General features: G+C 34.9%; 1 protein-coding gene across 4 annotated transcripts in view; it reads left to right on the forward strand.

Annotated features, from left to right (window-relative positions):
• PIBF1 (progesterone immunomodulatory binding factor 1) overlaps positions 1-14,079 on the forward strand; it is a 321,204-nt gene that overhangs the window by 19,232 nt on the left and 287,893 nt on the right. For all 4 annotated transcript variants that reach the window (XM_069066780.1, XM_069066782.1, XM_069066781.1 and 1 more), the window contains exons 4-5: positions 1,404-1,602; positions 2,458-2,577. In XM_069066780.1, coding sequence (XP_068922881.1) covers positions 1,404-1,602; positions 2,458-2,577 — 319 coding nt within the window. The remainder of the gene's footprint in view (positions 1-1,403; positions 1,603-2,457; positions 2,578-14,079) is intronic.

Raw genomic sequence — 14,079 nt, forward strand, 5'->3', positions numbered from 1 at the left:
AAGATGCATTCTGTAATTGGTTGGTGTTTAATTGTCTCTTCAAGTATTTTGAAGTAAAAATGTTAGAGAAATCGGGCTGTTGAATTAAATATTTGCTGATCTGTAATACTACCTGATTCTCTGCCCAAAATGTTTGAACAGAGAATTAATGAAGCTTATCTTATGTTTATAAGAGACAAATACGAAATGATACTGTGGAAAATTTGGGGCCATTGCTTTGTCCTAAGATTTTCCTAGCACACATGGCTACTTGCGCACAAAGATTGTATGATTTAGGAAAGATTTGAATAATACCACTTACTCCCAGAGAAATAGAAACTATTGTTGGTGTCTTTTTATAAATCTATGGAGAATTTTCTTGATTAGAAGTTTGTTTTTTTCCTTATAGATTCACAATCATTTAAAACTGCTCATATTTTACAGTAATAATGGTATTTTACAGTAACATTTATTTTGAGTATCATTTACATCCATTGTAATGGCAGAACTTCTGGCTAGTTATACCATGAAAACTGTATATCTTGGAAACAGTAAAACTTTTTAATTTCAGCAATCCGCTTTGTGAGTTATTTGAAGCATGTTTATTGAAAAAGTTGAATTTCTTTGTTTTTTATAAATGTGACACTGTAATGCAGCTTATATTGAGACTTGTTACAGCAGACCACTTTGGGAATTGTTGGAATAATGATCATTTGAATACGTATATTTAATGATGCTTTCTTCCTTTAGTTTAAACAGCAATATTCCCTCTATCAGACATGGGCCAACTTCTCTTAACAGCCCCAACTGTAGAGGGAGAATAAACTCTGTAGTCATAGACAATAAATAACAGCATTTTTGATTTGTTTCTGATTTTTCATTTTAAAAAGTAATAACAAGAAAATTAGGGTAATGATTTTACCTACTTCATTAAGTTTAGATAAATGCTGCTCATGTTTTAAAATGGGGTAGCAGTAGATTTAGGGGAGTGCGAAAAGAAATGCAAAGAGCTCTACTATTTACTAAAAGATAATTATGCAAATATTTTGCATGATTATTGATGCTACCTTTGTCACCTTCTACTTGGAAATGAATCGAAGGGAGAGATTTAAGTCAGAACGAAGAGGATATATTTGATAGTGATTAGTTTCTTTATCCACATGTAATGTATGTATGTAGTAATTTGTTGATATTGTTTGTTTCCATTGGAATTTTCAGTTAAGATTATCCTTTGCCTAACTGTGAGTCAGAACTCAGACACAGAACTCAGACACTATTATCATCAGAACTATCTGATGATTTGAAATATAAGCATTCAAAAGCCACATTGATATTTCCTTATATATGTACCGCAGTAAAAAGTTGTTTAAAATGAAATTTCAGAAATTTTATGTAAGTTTACCATAAACTTTTTCTTACTGTAGAAAATATCAGGAATTAATGAAACAGGAAATGGAAACCATTTTATTGAGGCAGAAACAGCTAGAGGAGACAAATCATCAGTTAATAGAGAAGACTGGAGATATTCGTCGTAGCTTACATGACTTGGAGTTAACAGAAGATCATTACATGACACTGAAGTCTCTTCCTGAGGATCAACTTACTATTCCTGAATATGTATCTGTGAGTTTTTAAAAAACACCATCACAAACATTTTGGCACGTAATTTTAATGGGACTATAACAAGGCAGCATAGTTCCTGTTGTTATCTCTTTAAAATTCTTTAATACTAGGGTATCATTGAAAAATATTTTTTACAGAAAGGTATGGAAAAAGGTTTTTCCTTTGGAATGAACTCTTGGCCAGTTTATTTAAAATTGTAGAAGTTTGTTCATTTGATGCTTGATGATAATCAGAATAAATGTATGGGCCTCCATATCTCTTTGTATGGAAGTTTTTTTTAATACCTTTGTATGGAGTTTTTTTTTAATACCTTCTTAATACCTTTGTATGGAAGTTCAGTCCAAACTTCACAGAAGAATTCCTTAATTGAACAAGTGCTCCAAATAAATATTTTCAGAGAAAATTAGGATTATTCATTGAAGAAATGGACAGAACCTTAGTAATCACCTAATCTTACCACCTCATTTTATAATTGAAGAAACTCAGACTCAAATGAGGTTCAGTTATTTTTCCCATGGTTACATAGAATATGTGGCAGAGGCAGAATTTGACCCTAGAGTAGGGTAAATCTAGGCTAGATCCTCTGATTCTAAATATAGCACTCTTTCCCCTGAAGCATGCTATCCACACCCAGTAAGGATCCAATGAGGAAAGCATCCTAGAAAATAATGATTGAGAAGAAGTAGTCTTAGTTGATCAAGATGGATGGGTCAGCCTGAAGGTTAACTTCCCTTCTGACCCCCAATCTATTTCTTCTCTATTAGAGTGTATAATGAACAAGTAACTATGTATGTTGGCATATATTAATTACAATTGGATTTCAAAGCCACTTATTTATGACATCTTTTTTTTCAGATTCAGTTCTATGAAGTAGTGAATCCTTTAAGAAAAGAAGTAAATGAACTACAGGCAAAAAGGAATGACCTTTCAGAAGAACTAACTGATTACAAATCCCAGTTAAAGCGATTATTAGAGGTTGGTACAGTTGAATTTACTGTCTAAGAGAAGTAATATTTCTTTTTTATGTTATACCCTGATCTTTTCTTGATAATGAATTACTTTTGATCTTTCTAATATCTTCATGACTATCAAGGGGCCTGACTGGAAGGGGTTCACTTTTCTAGTAGGGTGTGGGAGAATGACTGCTTGCCGTACCCCTTTCCACTGTGGATCTCCCCAGGCAATTAATACTGTGGAAAAGGTAGTGGTGATAGAGATGGGGCAGTGGGGCAGTCAAAGAAAGAAGAAGAAAGAAGCTTAAAGGTAGCAGCTAACTTGGAATTTGATTAAATAAGACTTGATTTACCTTTCAAGGAACCCCATTATATCCCATCCTTGAGCAATCCCTTTGTAATCTTACAAATGCGATTTAATACACGTTCATGTGAATAAGAATTTTTCTTAAGGAATAAGTCCCAGTTTCTTCTCAACATCTTCTTTGGCAGAAGGAATAGATAAAGAACGAACTCCAAGGCAGCATACATGACAGCTTTAGAAGAGAAAGGGAAAGAGGTTTTCTATATCCCTAACTCCTACAGAGGAGTAGAGACACCTTTCCCACTTTAGAGTGTCATTCAGCTCTCCCGGCCAGGAATCTGAGCTACAGGAGAACAAACAAGCCCAGTTTGAGATCACCCAGGCAAATGAGAACTTGGAGGACCTCAGGACTTCTTTAGCACAATCCTCTTATTCATTTATACATTTAATTAGGCAGCCTAGCCTAGTGGGTTTGAGTCCCAACTCTGACTCTTACTGGCTGTATGTCCCTGGGTATGTCACCTCACTTCTCAGTACTCCACCCAACTCCGTAAGACTATCAACTTCAGAGAAGATCTTTATATGCATTGATAAAGGAAATTGCTCACTGGCTTCTAGTTCCAGCTAAAATCCTACTTTCAAAAGGAAACCTTTTCTAACTAGTCTCAATTCTTATTCCTTCCCTCTTTAAATTATTTCCAATTTCTCCTTTATATATCTTATTTTTTTAAATTATTTATACTTTATCTCTTCCATTAGGTCATGAGGTCCTTTAAGACAAGAATTGTCTTTTACCTTTCTTTGTTTCCCCAGCACTTAGAAGAATGCCTTAGCACTTAATGTTCTACAAAGTTAAACAAAACTGATTATTCCATTGGCCATATGTCCACAGATGTTTGTTTTGTTTTGCAGCTTGAGTCCATCCCCTTTCAGAATACAGGTTAGCTGAAAGTTTTGAAGGAACTTAAATATGAAATTATAGAATTGTTAGCTAAATTGTGCCATTACAAACACTCTGCTAGAGGACTGGCTATTGCTATCCTGAATCCTCTTTGTAAGGAGGTTCTAGATAGGATCCTGGAAACTGAGGTGGGAGAGAGGCATCTTTTAAACTTCCACACTGTTTGAACTGATATAAATGTACATAGAGAGGGACAGAATCAGTTAACATCTATGCAAACTTAACCAGTTAGAAGAAAGGGAACATCTCAGTCAGCAGCTAGCTTTTATCCTCTCTCAAAGACAATGCTCAATTTGATTGGTTGACCCTGTATGCCGGTTTTACTATGGGCTTAATTCTTTTCACCACAAGATGGCAGCATCCTTCCACTTGATTTTTAACTAAATTTAGGAAATTGGAAATTGTGTTCTTGTTATAACAGTCAGAAACAATATAGTTATTTACCTTTATTTTTTATACCCATGAGCAGAGCACGTGATAATCACCACAAAACAATAACAAAATCTTTGCAGCTTCCAGTGGAACTTAATAAATTCTGATGCTATGAAGTTAGCCATATAATATTCTGTTTGAAAGGATTATAAAACCCATGGTTCAGCCCATGAGAAACTTATTTTCTCAGAATAAAAAGACCTATCGGCTATTAAATTTTTCCTAAATTAAAAGCTTCATAAGTCTGTGGTAAATTGAACAACTTCATTTTGTTGTTCACATTTACTCTTATTTAGTTCTATACTCTATCATGTTCGGAACATGTCTACCACATTTATGTACAATTCTAGGCCCCACATTTTAGTAAGAATGTTAGTAAGCTTGAAAGTATCCAAAGTAAAAAGAGTCTCAAGGTCATGCCTATGAGGATAATTTGAAAGGAACTAGAGAAGAGAAGAAGGTAGGTGCTGATATCTGTCCTCAAGAACTCAAAAGGACTGTTTGTGGAAAAGTAATTAGATTTATTCTTCTTGGTCCCTAAGGGTAGAACCAGGGCAAACAGGTGGAAGGTACTGGTGCAAACTTATGCTTTATAGAAGAAAGTCTTCAAGTAAAGGCTACACTTGAGCATTTGTCAAATGTGTTGTCAGTTTGGGGTACCGGATAGAGCACTGGACTTGGAGTCAGGAAAAACTGAGTTCATTAATGTCATGAATGTTCTTGCCTCCTGAGAAATTCCGTTTTTTTTTTTCAATAATAGGTCAAAATTGTAGTATACTATCTAATTATTTAGCTAATTTGGCATTATATGCTGTTGTTACTCATCACACTTTTGTGTCCAATGAGGGAAATGCAAACAACTCACTATAAAGAACAAATAAGTCTCCATTTAGAATAGCTATTAGGTTCCATGAGGAAATACCAAAGTAAAATGTTTTTTTCTTGTGAAAACTTGGGTGACTAGGAAGCAATGAAAATATGTTTTACTCAAGATACTTCCTTGTTTAGCACCCTCATTATATTTCTGGAAAAAAAACCTGCAAGTTAACTTTTAGACTGAACTTAAACATTCAAAACCAAGTTTTTATTTGCATTGGATGAAAAGTAGGCATTTTAACAAGTGACACATTCCTGTCATTGAGGTTTTTATAATGTGTTATGGTTATCAGACTACAGCCTGTTTTCTGAAGTGTCTTCTTTCCAGATCCAACTGATTTTTTTTAAGCAAACATTTATATGGTGTTTTTAAGATTCACAAAGCACTTTACATATGTTACCTCATTTGATCATCTCAAACATCCCGTGAAGTAGTTGCTTAATCATTATCCCTGTTTTGTAGATGAAGAAACTAAGGCTTAGAAAGGCTATGTGACTTGCCCTAGGTTGCACAGCTAGAAACTCTGAGTGGCAAAATTTAAACTCAAGTCAAAAACCAGGTACTGTGGCACCAGCTGTCAAACTAAGCAAAGATACCTTCATAAGTAGAAAAAGAGAACAAGAATTTGTTAAGCTCCTACTATGTGTCAGACCCTATGATAAGCACTTTACTAATATGTCTTTTGATCCTCACAGCAACCCTGTGAGGTAGGTGCTATAATTATCCTTAGGTTATAGTTAAGGACATTGAGGCGGACAGAGGTTAAGCAATGTACCCAGAGTTATACAACTGATAAGTGTCTGAGGCTGGATTTGAATTCAGGTGTTCCTGACTCCAGGCCCAGCACTCTATCCACTGAGTCATGTAGCATATTTCTTATGATATCAGCTCTCACTGATAAATACTTTTTCCTCTTCAGTCTGTCTTCCACAAAGCTGCCAATTGATATTCCTAATCACTGGCCTAACCCAAAAAGATTGTGTGGCTCTTTATTACCTCCAAGAAAAAATTTTAACACTTCTGTTTGGCATTTAAGACTCCTTTTAATGTGGTTTCAACCAGTCTTTCCGGGATGGTTGCATATCCCCCTCCTCCCCCCATACTCTGTAATACAGCCAAATTGCCTTCTTGCTCTTTCCTATGCCATGACTTTCCATCTCTAGTCTTCATGCTTTTGAACAGGTTCTTCCTAATTCCTAAAAGGCTCTCCCTCTTCTCTTCCACTGCTTGAAATGTCCCTACAATATAAATTCCTTGAGGTCACTACTTTTGTATCTATAGTGCCTATGTGCTTTATATGGACAGGTGCTTAATAATACTTGTTTGATTGAGTGATCCTAGACTTCTTTTTTTTTTTTTTTTAAAGCAATTGGGGTTAAGTAACTTGCTCAAGGTTACACGGCCAGTGATTTCTGGGTGTGGTGCTGAGTATCTGAGCCTGGGATTCGATCCAGGTCATCCCAACACTGGAGCCGGTGCTCTTACTCGCTGAGCCACCTGGCCGCCCCTAAGCAATTGGGGTTAAGTAACTTGCTCAAGGTTACACGGCCAGGTGTTTCTGGGTGGGTGCTAAGTGTCTGAGCCCGGGATTCGATCTCCAGGTCTTCTCAACACTGGAGCCGGTGCTGTGCTACCTGGCCGCCCCGATCCTAGACTTCTTAAAAAATTCATTGAGAAATCATTTAAAGCTTTGTCTACTTAATCAAAATCTGCATAGATATATACAACAGAGAGAGTATTCATTTACTTCATATCTATGGGGTAAAAGCACAGTTTATGAAGAGGAGATTCAGGAATTAACATGTATAAGATGTTTTTTTATGTCTCCTGCTGCTTAATATAAATAACACTCTTGCCAAGGAAGCAGATAGTATTATTCTAAGTGATATAGCTATGAAATAGTTCTTGCCTAGAACACTAAGCTTTTTTGCTTCATTATGAATTTTCTGGTTCTTAAAATATGTAATCCTTTTTTACATGTATTTACTTTATTTATATATATGTAAATAGCATATAATAAAAGAATGTAGAAAAACTAGCAAAATTTTAAAATATGACATATATGTATGGATTGTAGCACATATTAAATAAGAAAATAATGTTGAATAATTTCATTACTTTTCCTCTTTCTTCCTCAGTATGGAATCTAAACATTTTTTTCTTCCAATTTTATTATAATCTTTCTGACATTGAATAAACATGGAGACCCTGTTAATCAGCTCTGATCAGAAATAGTTTTGAAGAACTTGATTACTACTTTTTACTAATGTAAATATTCTTTAAAAAAGATATTATAGTCATTTAGGGGCTAAATTGTGATTAATTCTAATTATCTTTATACATAATATCTTATAATTTTATTCAATTCAGTTTAATGAACATTGCTAAACTCCAGTTTTTATTACCTGGCTTAGAATGATAAGATATGAGTTTGAAGCTTTGTTCTGCTCCTTATTGAGTGACCTTGGACAAGTCATTTAAACTCTTGGATCTTTAGTTTCTTCCTCATGTCATCAGAAAACGATCAGGGATCACAGGATCATAGTTCTAGAGCTGGAAGGAACCTTAGAGGTAATTCAGTCCAACCAACTAATTTTAGGAACTGAGACCCAGAGAGTTTAAATGATTGCCTAAGGTCATACAGGTAATAAGTGGCAGACTCATCATATAATTTATCTGTTTTTTCTTATCCATGTTGGTGCTAAACAGCATGTTTAACGAAGTGAAGGACTGTATCTCATATAAACTGTAAAGCTCCTATAGTGACTTATGCAGTGTTTTACTTATAGTTAAGAATTTATTATTTGTTGTTGTATCTTCACATGTACTTTTGGAAATGGTGCTCAAGGGGTCTCTACGTGCTATTTTCTATGTAATTACTCTCATACTTCATTGCTTTAATCAAAGTATAATTTCATTTTGAATAGATAGGTGGATACAGATCATAATTGACCTGTTAGGTAGAGCAGTGATTAGATTGCTGGGTCTTGAGTCAAGGAATATTTGTATTGAAATCTTGCATCAGACACTTACTGTGTGATGCTGGGCAAGTCATGTAACCTTTTTGCCTCAGTTTCCTCAACTGTAAAATGCAGATAATAATAACACTTTTGACTTTCCAGTATTGTGAGGATCAAATAAGATAATATTTGTAAAGCACTTAGCACACTGCCTTGCACATAGTAGGCAATATAAATGCTAATTGCTATTGTTATTAATTGACCATACCTTTTCTTTTTATGTGATTCTCAGTCATTCCCCCTGCTTTTTTTGTAAATCTTTGCTTCTTTTTTTTTTTTTGCTTTTTTTTTTTTTGGAGGGCAATTGGGGTTAAGTGACTTGCCCAGCATCACACGGCTAGTTTTTGTGTTAAGTGTCTGATACTGGATTTGAACTCAGGTCCTCCTGACTCCAGGGCCGGTGCTCTATTCACTGCGCCACCTAGCTGCCCCTGCTTCTTTTAATATATCTTGGATATTTCATTCTCATATTGGACTGTTCTTCATTGGAACCTACACTAAGGTCTTACATTGATGCTTCATCCTGGTATGATGGTGACCTTTTGTTTCTTTAAGGCTGTATAAATAGAAAACAAGCTCAGACAGGTGCTACCAAGCTTGTATGTCTGTTGTATGAGGCCCATTTTGTTAGCTGAAGCTAGAAATGTTCACCAGCAGAATGGCTATAGGGTAGTGCATTTTCAGGTAAAGTAACTGTGAAAGACAATATACCAGTAGTCATGGTGTCTTAAATCTAGACCCCATGTACATTAGTAGAGAGAATACCCACACCCATTGAAACCACAGGCCTCTAAAGTATCACAGAGAAAATAAAGTGAAATTTTGAATTCTCTGTTATAAAAGCAAAATGGCAAATGACAAAATGAAAATCAGAATCAGAATTCAAGATTAAGTTCTCCCATTTGTCTTTTCAGATTTTTTAAAGTGATGGTATGAAAGAGGCGGCTAGGTGGTGCAGTAAATAGAGCAGCAGCTCTGGAGTCAGGAGGACCTGAGTTCAAATCCAGTCTCATACACTTGACACACTTACTGGCCATGTGACTTTGGGCAAGTCACTTAACCTCAGTTGCCCTCCAAAAAGCAAAAAAAAATAAAATAAAATGATGATAATACTTTAGGACTCCATGAAGCCCCACATTTCTTCCTTTCGTAGAATTGAGAGTTTAGCCTTATGGCTTGAAGGAATAAAATATACCAATGAATGGGGAAGATAGAACAAATGAAAATAACTAGTGTTAGCAAAGTTAAAGAGAAAGGTCAGCTAGACAGTAACATTTAAGTATCCTCTATGTGTAGAATATTATATAAATGTAATGAGATGCCCAAGGATCATTAGACACAATTCCTACATCAGAAATTATAGTTTAGGGGCGGCTAGGTGGCGCTGGCCCCGCAGTTGGGAGGACCCGAGTTCAGTTCCAGCCTCGGACACTTAACACCCACACACACACACACAAAAAAAAAACTAGCCGTGTAACCTTGGGCAAGTTACTTAACCCCAATTGCCCTCCAAAAAGAAAAAAACAAGAAATTATAGTTTAAAGCATTTTAGTTTTTGAGCAAAATTTTAAAAAATAAATTTTTATTTGTGCTATTTGCACAAAAATAGAACTATGGTAAAAGTAAGTTATCTAGCTGATGAAAAATAAGATAAATGATGACATTGATTTTTAAATAGTTTTGCAATTACAGAAAGTGATGACAATACTTTTATACCATAACTTTGATATCTTCAAGATGGTATTAAGCCACTCAAAACAGTGAATTTATGGAAGTTACTTCAATACCTAAAACTACAAATCATGTTTTTATTAATAATGTCTCACATTTATACCATATTTTCCTTTTGTAAGATGTTTTATGTACATTACATCACTTGATACTTACATAGTTCTGTGAGATAGATGTTGTTATTAGCATCATTTTACTGATGAGGAAACTTTGGTTCCAAAAAATTAAGTGACTTTCCCAGAATTGTCCCTATCGTCTGAGGTCTTCCTAGCTCTAAGTCCTGCACTCTCTTCTTTTCACCTTAATTGTCTCTATTATTACATGCCTGTACAGAGTAGACACCTAGTAAAGGCTTCTTGAATTTAAATTCTCTTAGATTAAACTGAATAATCTGTTTAAAATCTATGATCAAATAAATGAAATATATGAAGGAAAACTCACTTATCATACGTAAGCTTTTATTAGTTTCTTATCTATTTTAATAGCTACAACAGACTTTTAAAATACATACATTTATGCATTTATGCCTGTCTCAAAAAGTTTTAAAATTATTTAGGGATGTGAGAAACATGTGGTACTTTTGTAGAGTAGAAGTCTCAATTCATAACTAGAAAAGTATGACTTGCTTATTTAGTGTTAGTAGAAAAGTAGGCTTTTTCTTAGTTGTGAAATCAAAAGAGCCTCAATAACAGGGATTCCTAACCCTTGTTATTTCATGGACCCCTCTGGCAGACTGGTGGAACCTATGTTCTGGCCCTTCCATTTTGGAGTTTTGCTATAGATAAAGAAAGTGTCTTGTACCAGTTGAAATTTCTGCGTAATTGGACTGTAGGGAAGAGGATAAATAATCAAAGAGGTTCTCTTAGATTCACTTTGTTACTTGACTGATGCTGTTTGATTTAGGGATGATTCTTGTTTTCTTTTTTTTTTCTTTTTTTTTTAAGCAATTGGGGTTAAGTAACTTGCTCAAGGTTACACGGCCAGTTATTTCTGGGTGTGGTGCTGAGTGTCTGAGCCCGGATTTCGATCTCCAGGTCGTCCCAACACTGGAACCGGTGCTCTTACTCGCTGAGCCACCTGGCCGCCCCTGATTCTTGTTTTCTTAATAACTGTGGCAACAAACTCCTTGTTTTGCTTCATGTTTTCTATATCAGTTAAACTTTAGATACAATGATAGATACAATGGGGGAAAAAAAAGAAACCTGTAGATCTCTCCTCAGAATAATGATTTGCTGCCTATATTCTTAATTGAAGAAAATAATAAATTTCATTTAGAAGTTAATGAAAATAAAGATGTAATTTTTTATCTCATCCAAGAATTGTGTCTAATGATCTTTGGGCATCTCATTACATTTATATAATATTCCATACATAGAGGATACTTAAATGTTGCTGTCTAGCTGACCTTTCTCTTTAACTTTCCTAACATTAGTTATTTTCATTTGTTCTATCTTCCCTGTTCTTTGGTATATTTTATTCCTTCAAGCCACAACCCTCTTAAAATCCATCCATGGACCCCTTGGGGGTCTGTGAATCCCAAGTTAAGAATTTGCTCTCTATAATAATAGAAGAATAATTACATTGCTGTTGTTCAGTCCTTCAGTCTTGTCTGATTCTTCACAACCCAGAGGATGGTAACATGCCTAGTCCTTCTATTCTTCACTATCTCCTGAAGTCTGCCCAAGTTCATGTTCGTTGCTTCCATGACACTATCCATTTAATCTCCTGTGATCCTTTTTTCCTATTGCCTTCAGTCTTTCCCAGCATCAGGTTTTCCAATAAATCCTCGTATCCTCATTATGTGGTAAAAATATTTAAGGTTCAACTTCAGTATTCAACCTCCTAGTGAATGATCTGAATTCATTTCTTCAAGCATTGACTGATTTGTCTCCTTGCTCTCTGAGGGGCTGTCCAGATTTGCCATAGCTTTCCTTCCAAGGAACAAGCAAGCTTCTTTTAATTTCATGGCTGAAGTTGTTTTCTGCAGTGATATTTGATCCCAAAAATATAAAATTTGATACTGCTTCCATTTCTTCTCCTTCTGTTTGCCAGGAATTGATGGGACCAGTTGCCATGATCTTGGTTTTTTGTTTTGTTTTGTTTTGTTTTGTTTTTAATGTTAAGCTTCAAGCCAGCTTTTATACTCTCCTCTTTTACCCTAATCAAGAGTCTTCTTAATTCGTCTTCACTTTCTGCCATCAGAGTGTTATCATCTGTATATCTGAGATTACTGATGTTTCTCCCAGCAGCCTTAATTCCAGCTTTTGATTCATTCAGCCTGGCATTTCACATGATGTACTCTGCATATGAGTTAAATAACTAAGGTGACAGTATACATCCTTGTCATACTCCTTTTCCAATCTTAAGCCAATCAGTTGTTCCATGTTTGGTTCTAACTGTTGTTTCTTGGCCCGAATACTGGTTTCTCAGGAGACAGGTAAGATGATCTGGTCCTCCAGTCTCTTTGATGACTTGCCATATTTTGTTTTGACCCACACAGTCAAAGACTTTAGTGTAGTCAATGAAGCAGAAGTTGATGTTTTTCTGGAATTCCCTTGCTTTCTCAGTAATCCAGCAAATATTGGCAGTCTGGTCTCTAGTTCCTTTGCTTCTTAAAAAACCAGCCTGCTCTTCTGGTAATTCTTTGTTCACTTCCTGCTGAAGCCTAGCTTATAGAACCTTAAGTGCAACTTCATTAGCATGTGAAATAAGCACAGTTTTTTGGTAATCTGAACATTCTTTATGTCTCTTCTTTTAGCTGTTTAAGTGAGATTTGTTAGTAGTGAGTGAGATTTTTAGAGATTTTGTTCTGTGAATATTTTATATTCAAGAATGTATTATCAATTCAGTTAAAAAATTTACTGTTATTTCTGTTTTGAACTGTTGATTTTAGAGTTAAAGGTATAATATCATATTGCCAGTCTCATATCTAGTCTACATGAAGGAGATCAATCTATTCATTAACATGTTATTCAATAGTATATTGACATTCACGTTACCACTTAGATCCCAGGTTGCAAAGTGTGAACCCAAAAAAGATGTAAATGAAATTAATTGTATTTAAAGTAATTTCATTTTGATTTATATAGCTGTTGACTATTTTAAAAGTGCTAGTCTAAATCTATTAGCCATTTAATTCTTTAGATAGAAATTTAGTTTTAAATCGTGTTTAGTCAGTGAGTTTTTATTATTTAATTTGTAATCATAATTTTTTATATGATGGGATCCATAATCATTTATGAAAATTAGTTAAAGGAGTACGATTTAAAAACAAAAAGTACAAATTATTTTTTTTCTTTTCAAATATAGGGTCACTCTTTTGTGATTAATCTTGCTACTTCCATTGAGCAGTTGTTTTTTTCTTAAAGGGTTATTTGAAACAATATATGTTTAATTCTACTTAGTTTTTAAATTCCAGAAATCTTTCTAGAAAAGAATCAGCCTAAGCATAATTTTAAAAGATAATTTCCATTTTACCTGAAGTGATTGGTAAATTAACCAGTGTGGCATAATTACATAATTTTTTATTTGTTTATTTTTGGTGTTCAACATTCATTTCCACAAGATTTTGAGTTACAAATTTTCTCCCTGTCTTTCCCCTACCCCCACCGCAAAATAGTGAACCTACTGAATACCCCTTCCCCCAATCTGCTTTCTCTTATATACTCCCCCATCCCCCTTCTTAACTTTCTAGTAGGACAAGATGGATTTATATACCCCAGTGCCTGTATATCTTATTTCCCAGTTGCATGTTTTAAAAAAAATTTTTTTTAACATTTGTTTTTAAAACTTTGATTTCCAGATTCATTCCCTTCTTCCCACCTCACCTACCCCCACACTGAAGATAAGCAATTCCATATATGTTGTACATGTATAGTTGCATAAAACATTTCCATAGTAGATATATTGTGAAAGACTAATTATATTTCCCTCCATCCTATCCCACCTCCCACTTATTCTTTTTTCTGCTTTGACCTTGTCCCTTTTCAAAAGTGTGTGCTTCTAGCTACACTCCCCCCCCAATCTGCCCTCCCTTCTGTCATCCCCCCTCTTATCCCCTTACCCCCTACTTTCCTGTAGGGTGAGATACCCAGTTGAGTGTGTATGTTATTCCCTCTTTAAGCCAAATTCAATGAGAGTAAGGTTGATCCATTCCTTTTGCCTTCCTGTTCTTCCTCTCCATTGTAACAATTCTCTCT

Source organism: Petaurus breviceps, unplaced genomic scaffold (genome assembly GCF_028583685.1).
Source record: "Petaurus breviceps papuanus isolate PSGF00001 unplaced genomic scaffold, PetGlider_PUasm1.0 90730, whole genome shotgun sequence".
Lineage (NCBI taxonomy): Eukaryota > Metazoa > Chordata > Mammalia > Diprotodontia > Petauridae > Petaurus > Petaurus breviceps.